The sequence below is a fragment of the Sminthopsis crassicaudata genome, chromosome 5 (genome assembly GCF_048593235.1).
Source record: "Sminthopsis crassicaudata isolate SCR6 chromosome 5, ASM4859323v1, whole genome shotgun sequence".
Classification (NCBI taxonomy): domain Eukaryota; kingdom Metazoa; phylum Chordata; class Mammalia; order Dasyuromorphia; family Dasyuridae; genus Sminthopsis; species Sminthopsis crassicaudata.
Genome location: NC_133621.1, coordinates 38,197,401 through 38,215,458, shown reverse-complemented (window position 1 = coordinate 38,215,458; position 18,058 = coordinate 38,197,401). Strand labels below are relative to the sequence as shown.

General features: G+C 33.8%; 1 protein-coding gene across 1 annotated transcript in view; it reads right to left on the bottom strand.

The window, feature by feature from the left end:
* DNAJC13 (DnaJ heat shock protein family (Hsp40) member C13) overlaps positions 1-18,058 on the bottom strand; it is a 106,135-nt gene that overhangs the window by 64,466 nt on the left and 23,611 nt on the right. The window contains 14 exon segments of the mRNA XM_074271102.1: positions 304-399; positions 565-640; positions 2,620-2,741; positions 6,850-6,906; positions 7,800-7,955; positions 9,023-9,130; positions 9,772-9,871; positions 10,296-10,465; positions 10,548-10,627; positions 10,782-10,948; positions 14,118-14,209; positions 14,560-14,655; positions 14,763-14,969; positions 17,470-17,670. Coding sequence (XP_074127203.1) covers positions 304-399; positions 565-640; positions 2,620-2,741; positions 6,850-6,906; positions 7,800-7,955; positions 9,023-9,130; positions 9,772-9,871; positions 10,296-10,465; positions 10,548-10,627; positions 10,782-10,948; positions 14,118-14,209; positions 14,560-14,655; positions 14,763-14,969; positions 17,470-17,670 — 1,728 coding nt within the window.

Sequence of the window (18,058 nt, the reverse complement as noted above, 5' to 3'; positions counted from 1 at the left end):
GCCACGAAGATAAGGATAAGAGTGGTTGTGTAATAAAGTCCAATTTATTGGCTACCTCAGGAAAAGATCTTATAGAGTCGGTCAGGAATTGCAACAAGCATAAAACACGGTCCCTATCACGTAGATTGGTCAATAAAAAGATATTTCTACTTTTTGCTGTTCTCCATCTAGTTACTAAAAAATAAATTACACGTAGTTTCTAATGTTTTTGTTTAAAAAACAACTTCACAAATTTATAACATTAAATAGATTTAAGCTAAAATTCATTTCTGAGTTACTGATTTTTTGGTGCACTGTACTTACTGTTGCTATTTTCACATTATCTCTAATATGCATCCGGTCAGCATCTTTCTCAGGAACTGGATCACTGCTGTCCAGGTATGCCAGCAAACCTGGGGGCTAGAGTCACAAAACAAAACAAAACCCATCCAATTTCAAAAGAATGGCATGAAAACACAAGACACAATGAAATATACTAATAAGACACTAATGATAAAAACTGATATTTTAAGTGTTATGATATCCATTAGTACATGTAGCTTTTTCAGTGTCTCATATACTTACCAAAATACGTTTCAACAAATTTGTAGCAGTTGCATTTTCAGCTGTCCAGAGGCCCACTAAATGTCTACTTAGCTGTCTGAAAAAAGCAGACGTTGAAAAAGGTTTGCTGCTTTATCTCAGCTAGAACAGAAAGGAATTTTTAAGAACAAGATATCATGTAATTATAAGAAATATGGCTACAATTTTATAAGTCATTAGTCTGCTGCTAATACAGCCCCCAAAAAGTTAATTGTTCTAAAGTTGCCCCTTCCTTTAAGATAGTAATTAAAATATCATTATATCTTCAATAAACTAAAATGATTTAACTGAGAAAGTTAAGATTAATGATTAAATAACTTAAAGCTTTTCTTGGATGAGGAAGATGATGTATTGATTCCAGGATGAACAAAGTATAAACAACAGACTCAGAAATGAATGTGATTCTATATTAAATATAACTGTAGATAATGTACGTCATTAAGAAAGCTTATCTACAAGCTGAGATTTAAAAGCTGTTACATTATAGCAACCAATTCAATTTAAGGCTATGCCTGAATTTTCACTAATGTCAACAGATGGACAATTTTCCAATATTAGTGTTGATCCTAGTAGATGCAAATAATTAATTTCAAAATACTATTTAAAAGAAAGAAATACTAAAGAGTGAAAAGGGACCTGTATGTGCCAAAATGTTTGTGGCAGCTCTTTTTGTTGTAGCTAGAAACTGGAAGTTGAATGGATGTCCATCAATTGGAGAATGGTTGGGTAAATTATGGTATATGAAGGTTATGGAATATTAAGAAGTGACCAGCAGGAGGAATACAGAGAGGCTTGGAGAGACTTAAATCAACTGTTGCTGAGTGAAATGAGCAGAACCAGGAGATCATTATATACTTCAACAACAATACTGTATGAGGATGTATTCTGATGGAAGTGGAAATCTTCAACATAAAGAAGATCCAACTCACTTCCGGTTGATCAATGATGGACAGAAATAACTGCACCCAGAGAAGGAACACTGGGAAGTGAATGTAAATTGTGAGCACTACTGTCTATCTACCCAGGTTACTTATACCTTCGGAAGCTAATAATTAATGTGCAACAAGAAAATGGTATTTACACACATATATTGTATCTAGGTTATATTGTAACACATGTAAAATGTATGGGATTACCTGCCATGGGGGGAGGGAGTAAAGGGAGGGGGGGGATAATTTGGAAAAATGAATTTAAAAAAAAAAAATACTATTTAAAAGTCGTCAAACTTTTAATACAAACTTTTACCAGATTTACTTAAGAATGTCTTCTTATGAAGACTATCTGCTTTTTCTACAGCAACTCTCAGCATTTTCTTCTTTCATGCAAAATGGAAGCTAATTTTGTTGGTAATATTTGAGGATGGACAAATTATTTCAGAACACTAATTAATTAGTGGAATTGTGTAAGGAAGAGACCATTATACCCCAAGGAGAGGGAGTTTTATTTGTGCAAATAGGGTAGGGAAGGATCAAAGTAAAAATGATCAAGTACTATATACTAAACTGAATCATTGATCTATGTTTTTCACACAGTAATATGCTAAAAGCATATCAAGATTTTAAGTACTTTCATTATATCCTGTGAAACTGTCTGCTTTGAAAATATACATTAAAAAGGATAAAGAAACTAGAAACAGTCTACTGAAAAGGCACAAATAATGATTAAGCAGCTAGACAAAAAGTTCATGTACTAAACACATCAAGAGTTTGTGTGCCAAGAGAGTGTTAGGTGCTGATAGAGAAAATTTGAAGAAGGAATTTCAAAAACTAGGATTTGTCAAGTTTAGAGGAAACGGAGATTCAATGCAGTGGTCTTCAAGTATCCAAATGCTTCTATATATGTCATTTGCTTAAACAGGCACCTTTATTAAAACAGGTTCCCTTACTTGATAATATTAAAAAAAAAGAAAGGCCAAAGATCACCAAATTACATGGACCAGCAAGGAAATGAAAACTGCCTAAGTTTAGATTGCTTGTCTGGATACTGGAAGCCCTCGTGAAGCTGCTTTCCTCTCACAGCAAATTAAATGAAACTTACCTATTTGTAAGCATCCTTTGATCAGAGCTCATTGTAAACATTGCAGTATGTAAATGTCGAGGTAAGGCACCTTCACTAAGTGCAAGTTCTTGCATTTTGGTAGCAATTTCTTTATCACCCTCCTTCAGAAATAGGAAAAGATAAGACAAAAGTCTCTATTAAATTATCCTAATTGTTAGGTTTTGTTTTGTTTTTTCTTTAAAGCCTTAAGTACTTTATCGAACAGTAATGCATGAACAAAAGAAGCATCATCTCAAGAGAAAAGCAAGCAATGGCATAGATTAGGGAATCCTTTTTTCTATTTTTCTTTGGGATATTGTTATTTTTGAAGCATATTTTCATGTTTATTTTTACCTATTTCTCCTTCCCAGGCTATTGTCACTTTACTTCTTATCAGTCTTCACATCACTAGATTTCAATACACACATTTACTAACAGTGAATAACGTATTTTCTTCACAGTTTCAAAGGAAGGTCTGAATTAGAACAATGTGAAACTCCATTTTGGTTCCTTGCCAAATTTTTAACCCTACACATTTAGAATTCTGTTTATTTCCACCAGAACTACAATCTTTAATTCAATAAGTTAAGCAGATATTAAATGCTTATTATGTATTAGGCACAATGCCTACTAGGGGAAAATATGCCCAAATAAATATAAAACAAAACCAAAGTAATTTGGAATGAGAGGGACACTCAGAACTAGGGTAGTCAGGAAAGGCCTTAAGAAACTAGGGAAATCAAAGAAGAAGACTGTTCCTGGCACATGGACTGTGCAAAGACAAGGACTCCCCCCCCCCAAAAAAAAGGCATGTCCCATGAACTAAAGAGCAAACAGGTCAGCAGGGTTGGGGCACAGTATAAATTGGGAGTGGAAGCACATGTCCAAAGAGAGAGCTTGGCACCAGGCTGGGAAAAGTTTTACTGAATCTTAGAAAGGAGAGAGACAGCACAGCTTCCCAGGCAGGTGAGTGATAGTCACCTACACGCTTTAGTAGCATGGATTTAGCAACTCTGGCTGACTGGCAAAGGAAACTAGAAGGAATTAAAGAAATGAGGACACTGACAACAGTCAAGGCAAAAGGTTACAAGGCCCTGGACTCAGTGAGAGTCAACTGAGTGGATGAGGGTACAGAAAGGAGAGGAGGGAATGAGTCAATAAACTTGGCAATGTGAGTGGACATGAGGACAAAGAAAAAAATGAGGATTATTCAGTGATTACAAGGATAGGGGGATCCTTAAAGGGCTCAACAAAGGTAGAAATACTTTTTGTTTTACGTATTCTTTGTTTTGGAGGAGAAATGAGTTCTCTTTTGGACATAATGAGTTTGGGATAATTATGTCCTCTCTAGATGAGACACCCAACAGACAACTAGTGATTTAGCGAGGCAGAAACGAGTTCTGGATGCATAGACTAGGATCTCATTTGCATAGTGAGGACAAGAGTTGGTGAAATTCCCAAGAGTATAGAGAGAGTACAGAAAGAAGAGAGCCCAGGAGAAAGTTGAGTATGTCCATACAAAGACTGGGCACAAACGATGATACAAGCAAAAGAAATAGACAAGTGCCAAGACAGATAAGGGATGAATCAGGAGGTAACAGTGTAAACACCATACCACCACCACTACCACCATCAAAATCCAGGGAAAATAACCATAATGTTCAACAGAATCAAACATTGAAGAGAGGTAAAGGAGGAGTAAAAATGGAAAAAAATTTAGTAAAAGATTTAGATTTAGTAAAGAGATCACTCAAACACATTTCATTCAAATGGCAGGGGTCAAGACAAGATTGCAAGAATTGAAAAGTGAAGTAGAATGTGAAGAAGTAGAGAGAATGAACAATGTTTTTCTATGAATTCAAAAGTGAAGTAGAGAAAGATATAGAAAGAGAGATCCAGGGCATGGCAATGTCAAATTAAAAGTTTTTAAGACTCAGACCACATAAGGATGTTTGTGGGTAGGAGAATGAGCCAATGGATAGAGAAAGAACCAACAATTAGGGAGGAAGAGAGAATGAAAGGGCAAATTCCTGGATAGAAGGGACAAATAAAGGGGTTAGCTTGGTCATGGAAAATAACCACCTCTTCTCCCAATTTTTGATTTAATGCATACACTAAGAATTCACTTTGTGTAAAGGCTAGATCTCATTTCATCCGTTATTTTTTTTAAAAAAGTCACAATTCTAGAAAGCAGATAAGCAGTTTAAATGTCCTACAGAGAACAGTACAAATAATTATCAGTTTATAGCCAAACCAAGGTCTGCTTTCACAAAGAGTCACCAATTAATGTTGATGATATTGGTATTTGCAAGGAGAATATCTCCAGATTTGAGTTAGGAACAATTTTTTTTTTTTTTTAAAGTTCTCTTTAGGGAAAAATCAGAGGCATGTACTTTGTAAAGTAAACAGAGGCTGAATCTTACATGAGTCCTGGTTGGATGTGTGGGTGGAGCCACCAGTTGAATTTATACATGAACATGAATACATGAACATGAACACATGAATGTAAAATGGGCATAAACTGAAGATAGAAGGCAGAACTTTTGTCATTCTCATTCTGCTTTTATATCAAAGAGAAAACTTGGAAAATATGGAAAAATAATAGTCAACAAAGAACAGAAACCCAATATAAAGAAATGAAAACAAACTCCTTAGCAATCTTCAGTGAATTTAAAAATCAAATGAATTTTTTTTTAAAGACCAATGAAATCATGAGGTGATGTTTTGACTTATATGTGAATTGGATTTAAATGAGGCAGAGGTGCCCAAAGTCATCAGCCTCACTCTTTCCCATAGTCATCCAAGTTTAGTTGTAAGACAAAAAATCCAGATGACTGGTGATAGGGATGCAGTGAATGACAATGATGTCTGTTGTATGATCAAGTACTATAGCACCTGTCACTTTCACAGCAGTTGGAACAACTGTTCTCACCTACCTGTTGCTCTGAAGCTTCACATACTTGAAATAAATACTCCACTAATTCACCAAAAAGTTTAAGGCCTGCTGGATGTCCTCACCTTGGAAAGTTTACAACACACACTACTACAGTTTCTTGGAGCCATAGATAAGAAGTACCAACTAGACACAAAGGTGGATGAGCAGCCCTGAAAAAGGCTCATTAAGCTCTTAGACCAGAGGTGCTAGTCCTCCCTGAATACTCTACACACCCCTAACAATTCTTAACAATCAACACTAATAAAAACTAGGGGATTACATGCCCTGAAAAAAATCACAAATTCCTAGGCCCTTCATATAGAGGCTGATGGGCCAGCTGTGAAGGTGCCATAGAAGGAACATTAGAAATCAGATGTGGTGTCTTGAAGCCCACTGAGTATCCATCTTACTCACTTACTCCAAGGAACACAGCTCATAAATAAGAACTCCAGCTCAGGTCTAGATTCCAAGGTTATTATTTCCCCATCATACCAGACTGCTTTGTATAAATTCCTTCCAAAATTTAAGTATGCTATAGAATCCAGGTAGACTTTGAATGTTTGAAAAGCTATTGTTAAGTGCTATTATTATTCTAATTTTACATATGAGGAAATAAAGGCTAAGAGAAACTTGTCCAATGTCATAGAGATAACAAGTGCAAGAGATGAGATTTGAACTCAACACCCTGACTTGAAATCTCTCATTACCTGATATGCCACCTAGCTACCTTCTTATCCTTCAGAGGGCCCAAGTATTTATTTGCTGAATGAACTGAACCTCACTTATTGGGAACCTTGAAATAACCACTCCTGAAAAGGAAATAATTAACAAAGGACATTTTCTAATAATCTGAAACTTTCCTTTCCCTAGTTTTCACAATATAAACTTTAAGAGTAATTTTTAAACATAGAACCATAGTGCTTTTGTGTGGGGAAACATGGAGAAAGGAATAAAGAAAGATATTTTAAAGTACTTATAAATTAATGGAATATTCAAGAAAAACAACAAAGATATAAGTAGCATCAGAGTTTTCCTTTTGTGTCCATTTTAATAAAAATAAAATTATTTTGGAAAAGCAAAACATTTGTTCTACCCTTCACTCCAGTGATGCTAAATTTCTCTTTTGCTTTGCTAAAGCTAAAAGAAAATACAGAACAGAGAGCTAAAAAGCTTTTCTTACAATGTTTTTCTACTACAGGTGGTAATATATTCAGTTACTATCTGCATACTACTACATATAAGAAAAATATTTGATTTATTTTGTTTAAAGTTAGAAATTCAAATTTTATTCTTACCTCTATTATTGCCTTCATAACCAAACCAGCTCCTTTAATAATTGCCATGGAAGGGTGCTTTAAAAGTGGAGAAAAAGGAGTTAATTGTCAGAGCTTTTCTTCAACTACAATTAATAGCTGGTTACAAAGATATGATATACAATTATTAATTTCATTAATAATTTAAATAAAACAGAATCTATTGATGACATAAACTTTGACAGACTATTTTATACAAAACTATATCAGAGGCTAAATATTAATCAAAAGCCCATATTAAAAGGTCAAAAGGACTACAAAATACATATAGCATTGTGGCATTCATGTAGAGTAATAATATACAGGGCCAAGGAATAAAACAACTTCCAAAAAGAAATGCTTGCCTTGATGTACGGTCATCATTCATGGGACATATTTCATTGCAAAAATTTTGTGGAAAGACTATTAGGAAGAAAGTATAAAGCAAGAAATTTTGGCATATCTGATGACTGACTGAAAAGGCCATGGAGAAATTCATGGGAAAGTATAAAGGACAACCACCAACAATGGTATATATAGGAAAAGTAGCATAAAAATCATCAAGATTTTATGCTACTTCAAGAACGTTAAAGACAACAAGCATAAGGAACAACAAATGGATAGCCAAAAATTCTATATTGGAAATTACATGAAAAATGACTAAAATATTATTTTGCTGCATCAATAAAGCATAACAGAGTAGAAATTAATTTTAATACTATTCTCAAGGTGGAAATGAAGTGTGAAGTAGCAAAAGTGGATTAGTAGTGACCTCATATCATTACAGGAAATGTTTGCTAATTTTATTTACATCCCTAAACCAAAGGAATAGTTTTACAACATAGAAACTGGGAAAGATGTTACAAAAATCCCTTGTAACACTAGAAAATATCAAATCATACTGTTATCTCCTCAAAAGGCTTTTCATGAAGGGAAAAAAGCCAATATCTCACCTGAAAAAGTTTAAAGAGGGTTCTTCCATTGGATGCAACCATCTCCAAAAGCATATCAAATTGCTGCCCTTCAGTCGTCTCACTATATGGAGCACAGAGGGCAAAGGTAAGGAAGTCCAAAAGTGAACTAATAACTAGGGCACCAGTCCCATGATCCTGAAAAACAAAGTAATTCATTGCTTTGTGAACTTCTCAAAGAAGCACTGAAGTTATTTAAGGGAAAAAATTTCTGACATTTAACTTAACTGTCAGAGTATTTAATTTTCTGATTTCATGGTCATTACAAAAAGTCATTTTGCAATATGTAAAATAAAATCTAAAAAGTCTACAGACACTGCAGAAAAATTAATATCAACTTCAAGAAAACTAAAGCTCTTTGAACATGGATGATTAGAACTACTCAAGAAACTAAAATTAAATGAATCCATATCATAACAACTATGGCTATCACATTTTTTCTTGCAAAAGAATTTAAAATTATTACTACTGAAAAGCTAAATCATAAATTAATTCAACTACTAAATATTAGGAATTTTATTTTATGATAGCTATCAAAAGGAAGAAAAGAATTATTTCTAGAATTTTAAAATAAACCTGAAAAACCTTTCAAAACTCTCTTCAGGAGATAACACTGCAATGTTATACATAATCTCCCTTCTCTCACTGCAGAATTAGCTTACATTACCCTGTCTTCTATTTCTCTGTGTGTGTGTATTAGACCTCTACTGTCTGCCCTCTGTGCATCTCCCTACCCTGGCAAAATGGAAGGAACTCTTCTGGTTTATTGACTTATCTGTTACTGTTATTCTAGCCTTCTCAATTCCTAGCATAGGTCTGCAGAGAATCAGCACTTCAAACACCTGCTGAACTAAACTCAAAACATCCATGGAGCTTAACAGATGACCACATCAGCCAAATGTAGACACTGCACTTAAAAAGAAAGGGAACTTGGGTTTGGTCCTGATGTAGGAACTTAAAATGATTTACCCAGGCCCTCACAACAAGTAATCTCTCAGCTTCAGTTTCCTCTTTTGCAAATTAGGAAAAAATAGCATAAACCTTGCAAAGATAGTTTGCAAAGTTGTGAGAGCAAAAGAAAATAAATGTCAAGTGCTTTGAACATCATAAAGGGCTATATAAATATTGGGAGAAACCTAAAACTCACTTTCATAGAACCTTTCAAATGCAAAAGTCTTTCTGTTTATAAAAACTGAATCACTTACCACATGGGAATTAAATTTTTCTAATAAGTTTTCCAGAAACTTCTTTGAAGAAAGAAGAGATGCTTTGTTCAATTGCTCTTGCCTCAAGTCATAATCATCGTGCATAGGCTAAAATGATTTTAAAAAATCATTCAGAAGCAGATTCATTTGCCATCATATTACCCAATTTACTCATAAAAATGTTCTTGTTGAAATTTGTGAAGAAAATGTTCTACAAAATTAGAGTTCACAGGGGCAGCTAGGTGGTGCAATAGATAGAGCACCAGCCCTAAAGTCAGGAGAACCAGAGTTCAAATATGGTCTGACATTTAACACTTCCTAGCTGTGTAACCCTGAGCAAGTCACTTAAACCCAAATGCCTCAGCAAAACAAACAAATAAATTAATAAATAAAATATTTTTTTTTAAAATTCAAAATGACAGTCCCAAGTAAGAAAAGGGGAAAAAAAAAGACAATCATCTCTTATGATCATTCAGTCTTTCTTTGTAGAATAATTATACAACACAAGATGGGCTAATATTCTTAAAAGTCATGATTTATTCTAACAATGAAAACTTATGTTTATGGTCAAGTGCTAATATCAGCTCACATTTATACCAATTGTTCTTTTAACTAATCCAGATCAGCAACTTTTCTTAAGAGTTCAAAAACTTCCTAGCTGTGTGACAAGTCACAACCTTAATTGCCTCAGCAAAAAAAAAAAAAAAAAAAAAAAAAAAAAGTTCAAAAAAAAAAAAAAAAAAACTTACACACATGAGGGCACAAAGCATATCAATGGACGCATGTGTCACACCATCATGGTTCCTCTTGAGAGCTTTCACCACCTTTACTCCAAGCCGCTCCCGAAACCTTTTGTAATAAAAGCCACAGGTGTCCCAAATCACCACTACCTAAGACTCTTATGCTTTTCATTCTCAAAATGATTAACAGGCATCTCTAGATTTCTGCAATATTATTGCAAGAAAGACTATTATTAACCTCACATTTCTACTTCTTTAAAGGTGATTTACCATATGTTGTTAATATGTTAAATATAGGATATCTTGAGTCACAAACATTTTTCATTTTAAAATAACTTTTAAAAACTAGAAACTTTTATCACAAGAGAAGGAAGCTGCTCTGATTCTTCACTTCAACCTGTCTTGATTTTCTCATTAAGAAAAAAGCTAAGAAACTAGCCTTTCAGAACTTTTCATCAGATTTTAAAGAGATCCTAAACATTACATATTATTCTAATTCCATATAATAAATAAATGCAGAAGAGGCTACTCACTTGGGAAGCTGGGTAAAGGCCTGGAAGCCAGCCTTGGAAGCCACGAGCCTCCTCACAGCTTGGAACTGGCTCTCAAGCTCAGCATTAGATGCAGCCATGTCGCCCTCCTGTGACAGTAATGCTGTGATGGCATTGTTGATCAGCTTCTCTTTGTTTTCTGAGAAGAGGCCCTAGCAGAGAAAGTATATGTTTAAGTGTTTTTCTCCAATACCCACAGCTATCTCTTGAAAATTCCATGGTATTTACTCTTACATCCTGTGTTACTGCATGCAGAACTCCACTGTAGGAAATATTAGCATTGAACCTGAATACAGAATCAGCAAAGTTGCCATCTGCAAAAAGAGAGAGGAAAGGGAAGGAAAAAAGGATTAAGTAAGTTCCCATTTAGGAAAAAATCCATTACATATATAACATATATGCATGCATACATATACATACATATAAACACACATAGTAAAATACACTAAGATTTGAAATGACACTTACTTGGAGGTGCAGCTAAGAACCGGAGATGAAGGCTTTCTACTTCCTCATCCACAGGCATGCTGAGCAATCCCCATCGTTGACCTTTATGTGTGGGTGTCATTTTTACACAAACATCTCGATTACCAGAGGCTCTTACTCCATCCAACAAACTAGCTAACAAGGAATCTCTGAGCAAAAAAGAGATAGGAGGGAGAGAGATTCAAAATATCATACTCCTAAAAAAGTAATTTCACTCTTAATAATTTGACTTCTGGGACAGCCTCCCTACTTCCTAGACAGGATTCTAACACACTACCTTTCTATAATTAACCCTTTCATCAGCTTCCTTCCTAGTTCCATGTATTCATCCAGACTCTTTAATATGGGAGAAAATCTATTCTTCAACCCACCCTTTCTATACACTCTCCCTTGACAATTTAACTAGTTATCATGGTTTCAATTATCACTTCCAGGCAACATCTTTTTAGCCTTTTCTCCCGAGTCTATAGACACATCTCCAACTGGAAAAAAAAAAAAATAGAACTTCACTTGAATGTCAAACAAGTAAGCATTTAAGATCCTACAGCATCAAAACAAAAGCTAAATGAAATACAAAGACCTTGGGGGAAGAGGAAAGTAACTTAATGGCTGGGAAGGCTAGGAGAAGTCTCATGCAGAAGATGCCTCTTGAGATAAATCTGAAGGAAATCAGGAGTTATAAGAGGCAACATATGGAGGATTGGAGGTACAACCAAAGCAGGGGAATACAGTGCACAAAGGCAGGGAGATTAAAAAATATATAAAAATATAAGAAACAAGACCTGCTTGGCTGAACTGTAGAAAAGGAATGGAATGATAAAATGAGGTCAGGTCGTGAGGAGCTTTAAACATCTAGTGGTACACATAAAGCCATTGACTTGCCAAAAGACCTTCCTATCAAGACAGACTGAAGGAAGAGATGGTACAATATGCCAAGGGATTACAAGATCAGAAGTGGAATCTTTTGGCAAATGGCCTGCATTTCCTCAGTAAAGTATAAGGCAAAGTTTTTAGCTAAGAAGGTGAAAGAAGAGGAAGACTTGGAAGAGAGAAGGAGTTTAGAAGCTACTGTAATGAGTGGGCTGGAGAATCAACTAGAGAAGACTAAAAGCATTGGTTTACCAAAGCAGTGGCCCAGTTTGGATCAGATATTTACAGTAGACCCAAACAGTTCAGTTGTGTGATTTCTGCCAACTCTTGTCCATTGGCACAGATTCGCTACGTCTAAGGCCTGGTTCATCTTCCTTTCAAATCTATTCCTTACAACTTGAGTACAAGATCATTACTTCCATCTCCCATATCCAAAACCTTATAGATATCATTTGATATGATAGGAAAGGAAAACCTATGGACTTTTCTTTGCATTATCTTTTGTACCTATTCTCTCTTCTCTCTTTCCATTACTACTTCTCTAGTATTCTACTCTTTTTCCTCAATATATACTTCATATTCCTACTGGGTTTATCTCTATGAACATAATCTGGTTATATTTCTCCTTGACTCAAGAGCCTTCAATGTGTGGCTTGTGTCTTCTGAATAAAACTCAAATTCTCCAATTTATTATTAAGGCCCCACAAAGCTGCATCCAGTCTATCTTTCTAGTCTCGTAGTCTATTTCCAGCCAAACTAGATTATTTATTTTCTTCAACATCTTTTTAGCATACACTTTATTGTGCTTGAATTGCCTTTCTTTATACCTCTATGGTATTCCCACCTTTTTTAGGGAAACAAAGTCACTGTCCTCAGAAACTTTTTTTTTTTTTAATTCTCCAGTTGATATTAACTTTTCTCTCATTAACTTTCTCATTAGACACCCTTCTTATTCATTTGTCACATAATATGTTTATTTGTATTGATTTTCTGATCCATTAATAAACTATAACTTTATTTTTACTAAATGAAATGTTAAAGACCAGGATGATAATGTTTTTGAATGTAAAAATGGCTTTACATTAGTGGAAATGGGAACTTAGAAATTCTTATAGGATTTTTAGTTATTCAACTGCACCTAAAGTACTATTTGTATTAATTATTACTAATTATATTTATTATATTTGTTTTAATAGCGTGCTACTGATAGTTGCTTACTGTCCTTTAATTTAAAGAGATGGTAAATTGTAGCATAATGGTTCCAAGCAGATTTACCTTATCTTTAAATGGCTAGGTTTAAGAATAAGGATCTGAGTTTTAATATCATCTGGACTAAAGAATTAAGGGAAGTTAATAAGACTGCACCGACATACAATAGTTTTTAAAAATTCAGTATTGTTCTAATTCCTTAGCTGCAGCCCATTTAAGCAATGTCAAGAATGCCGATCACAAAAATAAACCAGTACATTCAGAAGGTAAAGAGAATTCTATTGCAATGTGCTGCAGATGCAGACAGATATACAGAAGTGATAGCAAATCTAAAATAGCAAAGAAAAGTGGGAGTAACTAGATAATACTTCTAATCAACTCAAATTACCAAAAATGCTGAGACATTTATTAATACTGAATAGGAAGATAATAATGGCACATTATCATGAAGACTTTCAAAGAATAATCAGTAGCCTGGTAGGATAACATATATATTTTTAAAACAGATTAAAGCAACGTGAGCAAGTGAACACAAAATATTTGCAACAAATATAAAAGAGGTAAGACTAAAGATATAGTTATAAAGAGTAGAAAAAGAAACATGATTGTATAAAGATTAAATTAAAATTAAGAGAAAATTTAAAGGAGAAATTTTCTCATAAAGCAAAAATAGATCTGCTTTACTGTTTCATTTACATAATTTATGCCCATAATGTTAACTGAATATTTGAAAATAATGTTTTCATCATTAGTAAACTATGGATGCCACAACTCTTATCCAATGTTAACAGTAACAATGTAACAGTGTTTTTTATAGAAATGTTACAGCTAGGTCTCAAATGTTAAGTCTGAAAAATGCAAGATTCAATTAGTGTTTAATAGACCCATTCCATAATAACAGTATTTAAATGGCATTTTTGTGTTTTCAAAGTACTTTCCATGTCGTTTTATTTTTATCTTAAAAATGATGCTGGAGGTAAGTGTTAACATTATGCCCGTATTACAGATGAGGAAATAAAGTGATCAGTCCAGGGTCACATGGCTAGCAAGCGTCTGGAGGAGAATCTGATTTCGGGGCTTCCTGACTCTATTCACTATGCAATCTAGCTGCCATTCAACAAGTTATTCTAGAAAATTTTCATTTGTAACACAAAGTGGTATTAAGGATGATCACCTGCAGTTATACCAGTGAATTAACATTAGAAATACTTTCTAGTCTTGAAATAATTTTACAAATACCTCTCTGTTGAAGAATATTTCCGTATTTGCCCCTTTATAAATTCAATGGTAAAAAGCTGTGGATTTTCAAAGTCACAAATCAGTGCAAATACCTAAGTTGATAAAAAATAAAAACAAAAGGTTTTTAAATTTTAATGTTAAGTGGAATCTTCAGAAAACTTAACTAGCCTACAAAAGCAAAGGTTAATATATGGCTTCCAAGCACTTGTCTATATTGCAGGTTTCTGTGCATCATCTCAGCATTTAAAAAATGACAAATGTTTTTGAGTCAATGAAGTTCTTATACTTATTCATTTAAATTTAAAAGTTCTGCATTTAAAAAACACTTAACTTTCTAAGATAAAATATTAAAAATTAATTCCAAAAACTAATTTCTAACCTGTAACTCACAAGGGAAAAAAATGGGAGAGACCTCACATAAATTGATAATGTTGCTACTGACCTCTCCTAAAGGCTTCAATGTTGCAATATTATAGGTTGCTGGATCACGTTCTACCAAACAAGTTTCTGTAAGAGCTAATACTCTTTTTACAGGTTCCTTTAAATAAAATACACATTGAAAAGTTAGTCAAATGGGAAAGAATAGATCACCAAAATGAAAAAAAAAAAAAAAAAAAAAAAGTTCATATTCACTGCAGATCTTACCGGATGTCTAGGAGATATTTTCTGAACAACAAATTCTGCTAATGACGTTATGGATTCATCACCACTGTATTTTCCAAAACGAAGATTTAAATATTGTTCAAATCCTATAGGGTCTTTCCTGGTCCGCAGGGAAATGCCTATGTAATTGCCAGCATGGTCAATTGCACTCTTGATTATTTCTTCCCTTTGTTCAGATGCAAATAGATGCTACAATTTTTTTTTAATATTGAAAAAAAATCAAATACTCAATTGATTTTTGCAAAGGCATTTATATACATTTAACTAGCAAAAGAAAAGCAGTTCAGAAAAGAAGCATTTCAAATAAAAGTAGGAATGTCTTGTAATAAGTTATTGTAATATACAAACATTCCAGCTTATTTTTTAAAAAAACCAAAGGATTTTCTAACTATAATCAAAAACAAAGTCAAAGTGCATCTAAATATTTATTATGTGCTTTATATTTTTTAATCTACATAGCACCTACTTTGTTATTCCCCTGATCTAATTCTGCTTTCCCCCTATAGCGTTCATGTAAGCAATTTTTCTAATAAATAGATATTTAGTAAAGATTATTTAAGTCGTGATAGGAAAACTATTTTAAAAGGATGGGAATATTGAGTTTCTATAAGTAGGACTAAATTCCTTGATCACCAAGAGTTAAAAAAAAAAAAAAAAAAAGTCAATAGTAAATCAATAGGCAATTCCCAACCCTGATGAGTAAACTACATACTGAGTTCTCATTTCTGCTATTAACTAGCCTCATGATCTTGGGCAAGGTGCAATTTTGAAAGGCTTTGTTTCATTTTAAAAATGAATAGGTTTACCTCACACCTGTCAGATTGGCTAGAATGACAGGAAAAGATAATGCAGAATGCTGGAGGGGATGTGGGAAAATTGGGACATCGATACATTGTTGGTGGAAATGTGAATACATCCAGCCATTCTGGAAAGCAATTTGGAACTATGCTCAAAGAGTTATCAAACTGTGCATATATTTTGATCCAGCAGCATTACTACTGGGCCTATATCCCAAAGAGATTTTAAAGAAGGGAAAGGGGCCTGTGTGCAAGAATGTTTGTGGCAGCCATTTTTGTAGTGGCCAGAAACTGGAAACTACGTGAAGAATGGATGAATAAATTGTGGTATATGAATATTATGGAATATTATTGTTCTGTAAGAAATAACCAACAGGATGATTTCAGAAAGGCCTGGAGAGACTGACATAAACTGATGCTGAGTGAAATGAACAGGACCAAGAGATCATTATATACTTCAACAACAATACTATATGATGATCAATTCTGATGGACGTGGCCCTCTACAACAATGAGATGAACCAAATCAGTTCCAATAGAGCAGTAATGAACTGAACCAGCTACACCCAGCGAAAGAACTCTGGGAGATGACTATGAACCGCTACATAGAATTCCCAATCCCTCTATTTTTGTCCACCTCCATTTTGGATTTTCTTCACAGGCTAATTACTGTTTCACAGTCCGATTCTTTTTGTACAGCAAAATAACTGTTTGGACATGTATACATATATTGTATTTAACTTATACTTTAACATATTTAACATGTATTGGTCAACCTGCCATCTGGGGGAAGAAGTGGGAGGAAGGAACAAAAAGTTGGAACGAAAGGTTTTGCAATTGTCAATGCTGAAAAATTACCTATCCGTATAATTTTTGTAAATAAATAAATAAATAAATAAAATTTTAAGCAATCTGAATAGGTTTTACTTTTAAAAAGTTCTAGGATTTGTTCTGGCTCTAACAGTCTATATTATATTACTATAGTTATCCCTTCCACATCATGATTTTCCCCATCACAGTTTTAACATATCTTGGATCAGCATAAGAAAGAAAATGGAAATTTTCTGGGAGTTTTGTGGAAGTTGCAGACAACATATCAAGTCTAGCAAACAACATAGAAAAAGTTTACAAATTCCAAAATGTATAAATTATGTGTAATATTATATAATATTAACCCAATATAAAAGAAAAAAAATTCAGACTTTTTCTCTGGTATGAAGGGAAGTCCAAAAAACTTTATGCAGATTTTCCAGATTGTGAGAAGTACCCTGTCCTGAACTCCAGCAATGTGAAAAGGATAACTGTATACTAAAAGCACAAACGTGTGACATGTTCAACACTTGTTATCTACTTGTAAACAGATCAAGTCAAAGCAGCCTTTCAGTAGGCTAAGAATTTGTTAAAGGTTCCAAAACTCCAGAATTGAAAAGTGACTTATGACTATTAATGATGTTCAGATCTATGAAGTCTCAAACACCAGACAGACCTCAAAATCTATAAGACTTAGATGAAGCTAAAGTGGGAGAAAACTCTGGCTTCTTTTGAAAAAAAAAAAAAAAAAAAATTAACTATCAAATCCACAAGAATAGAACCTGTTATATATAGAGTTATTCTTGGAGTCCCTGCTATCAACTGTCAGTCTGAGTCTGAGTGAGACACTGGGCTTTTCAAAGTCTTCAGAGAACAGATACTAATGTGCACAGGCTCCCTCATTCAGAGTTTTTTAATAATAAAGAAATCACATTCATTCCCTATGTCTGCCATCAAAAAGATAAATTAATGAAAAATCTTAAATTAATATGAAATCATGACCAACTTAGGACAGTATCTGAGTGAAAATTCAGCCCTTTTCTTCCACTCCTCATCTATAAATTCTCTTTACAAGTACTTACCAATCTACTAAAGCCTCCATAAAGTATACAAAATCCCCCTGGGTAATCAGCAAGGTCAGCAAAACCTTCAATATTTCTGTAGTCATATGAACAAAGGACTCTGTTGGTTGCAGGATTAATTTGGTCAAAACCTCCAGGAGTTACTTCTAAAATGACAGGTTTTCTTGTATCACTCCAGTGATGCTTAAAACAATTATACCTCTAGAAAAGGAAAGAAAACTGATTTAAGATTTAGAGTCTTAAGCTTGCCACAAAATAAGTTATAGCACCAATTCATAATTTATTACTAAAGTTGTATTTCAGATTTATTAATATTTGACAATGCTAATTCTAGCTGAAAACAATTTATTCTTTTCTATGTAATAAAAATATGATTACAATGTAAAAAAGCCATGATCCTAGAATAATGTTGTATCATGAAGTTTAATTAAGCATATTGTTAAACTTGTTAATGACATTTCTGGAAGCCTTTAAATGAAAAACTCCATCTAGTTAAATCCTGGCTAACACTTCAAGAACACTACAGCATATTATTCAAACAATTAATTCAGAACATTAATAGCATATATTGTAAGGCAGCACAATGAAA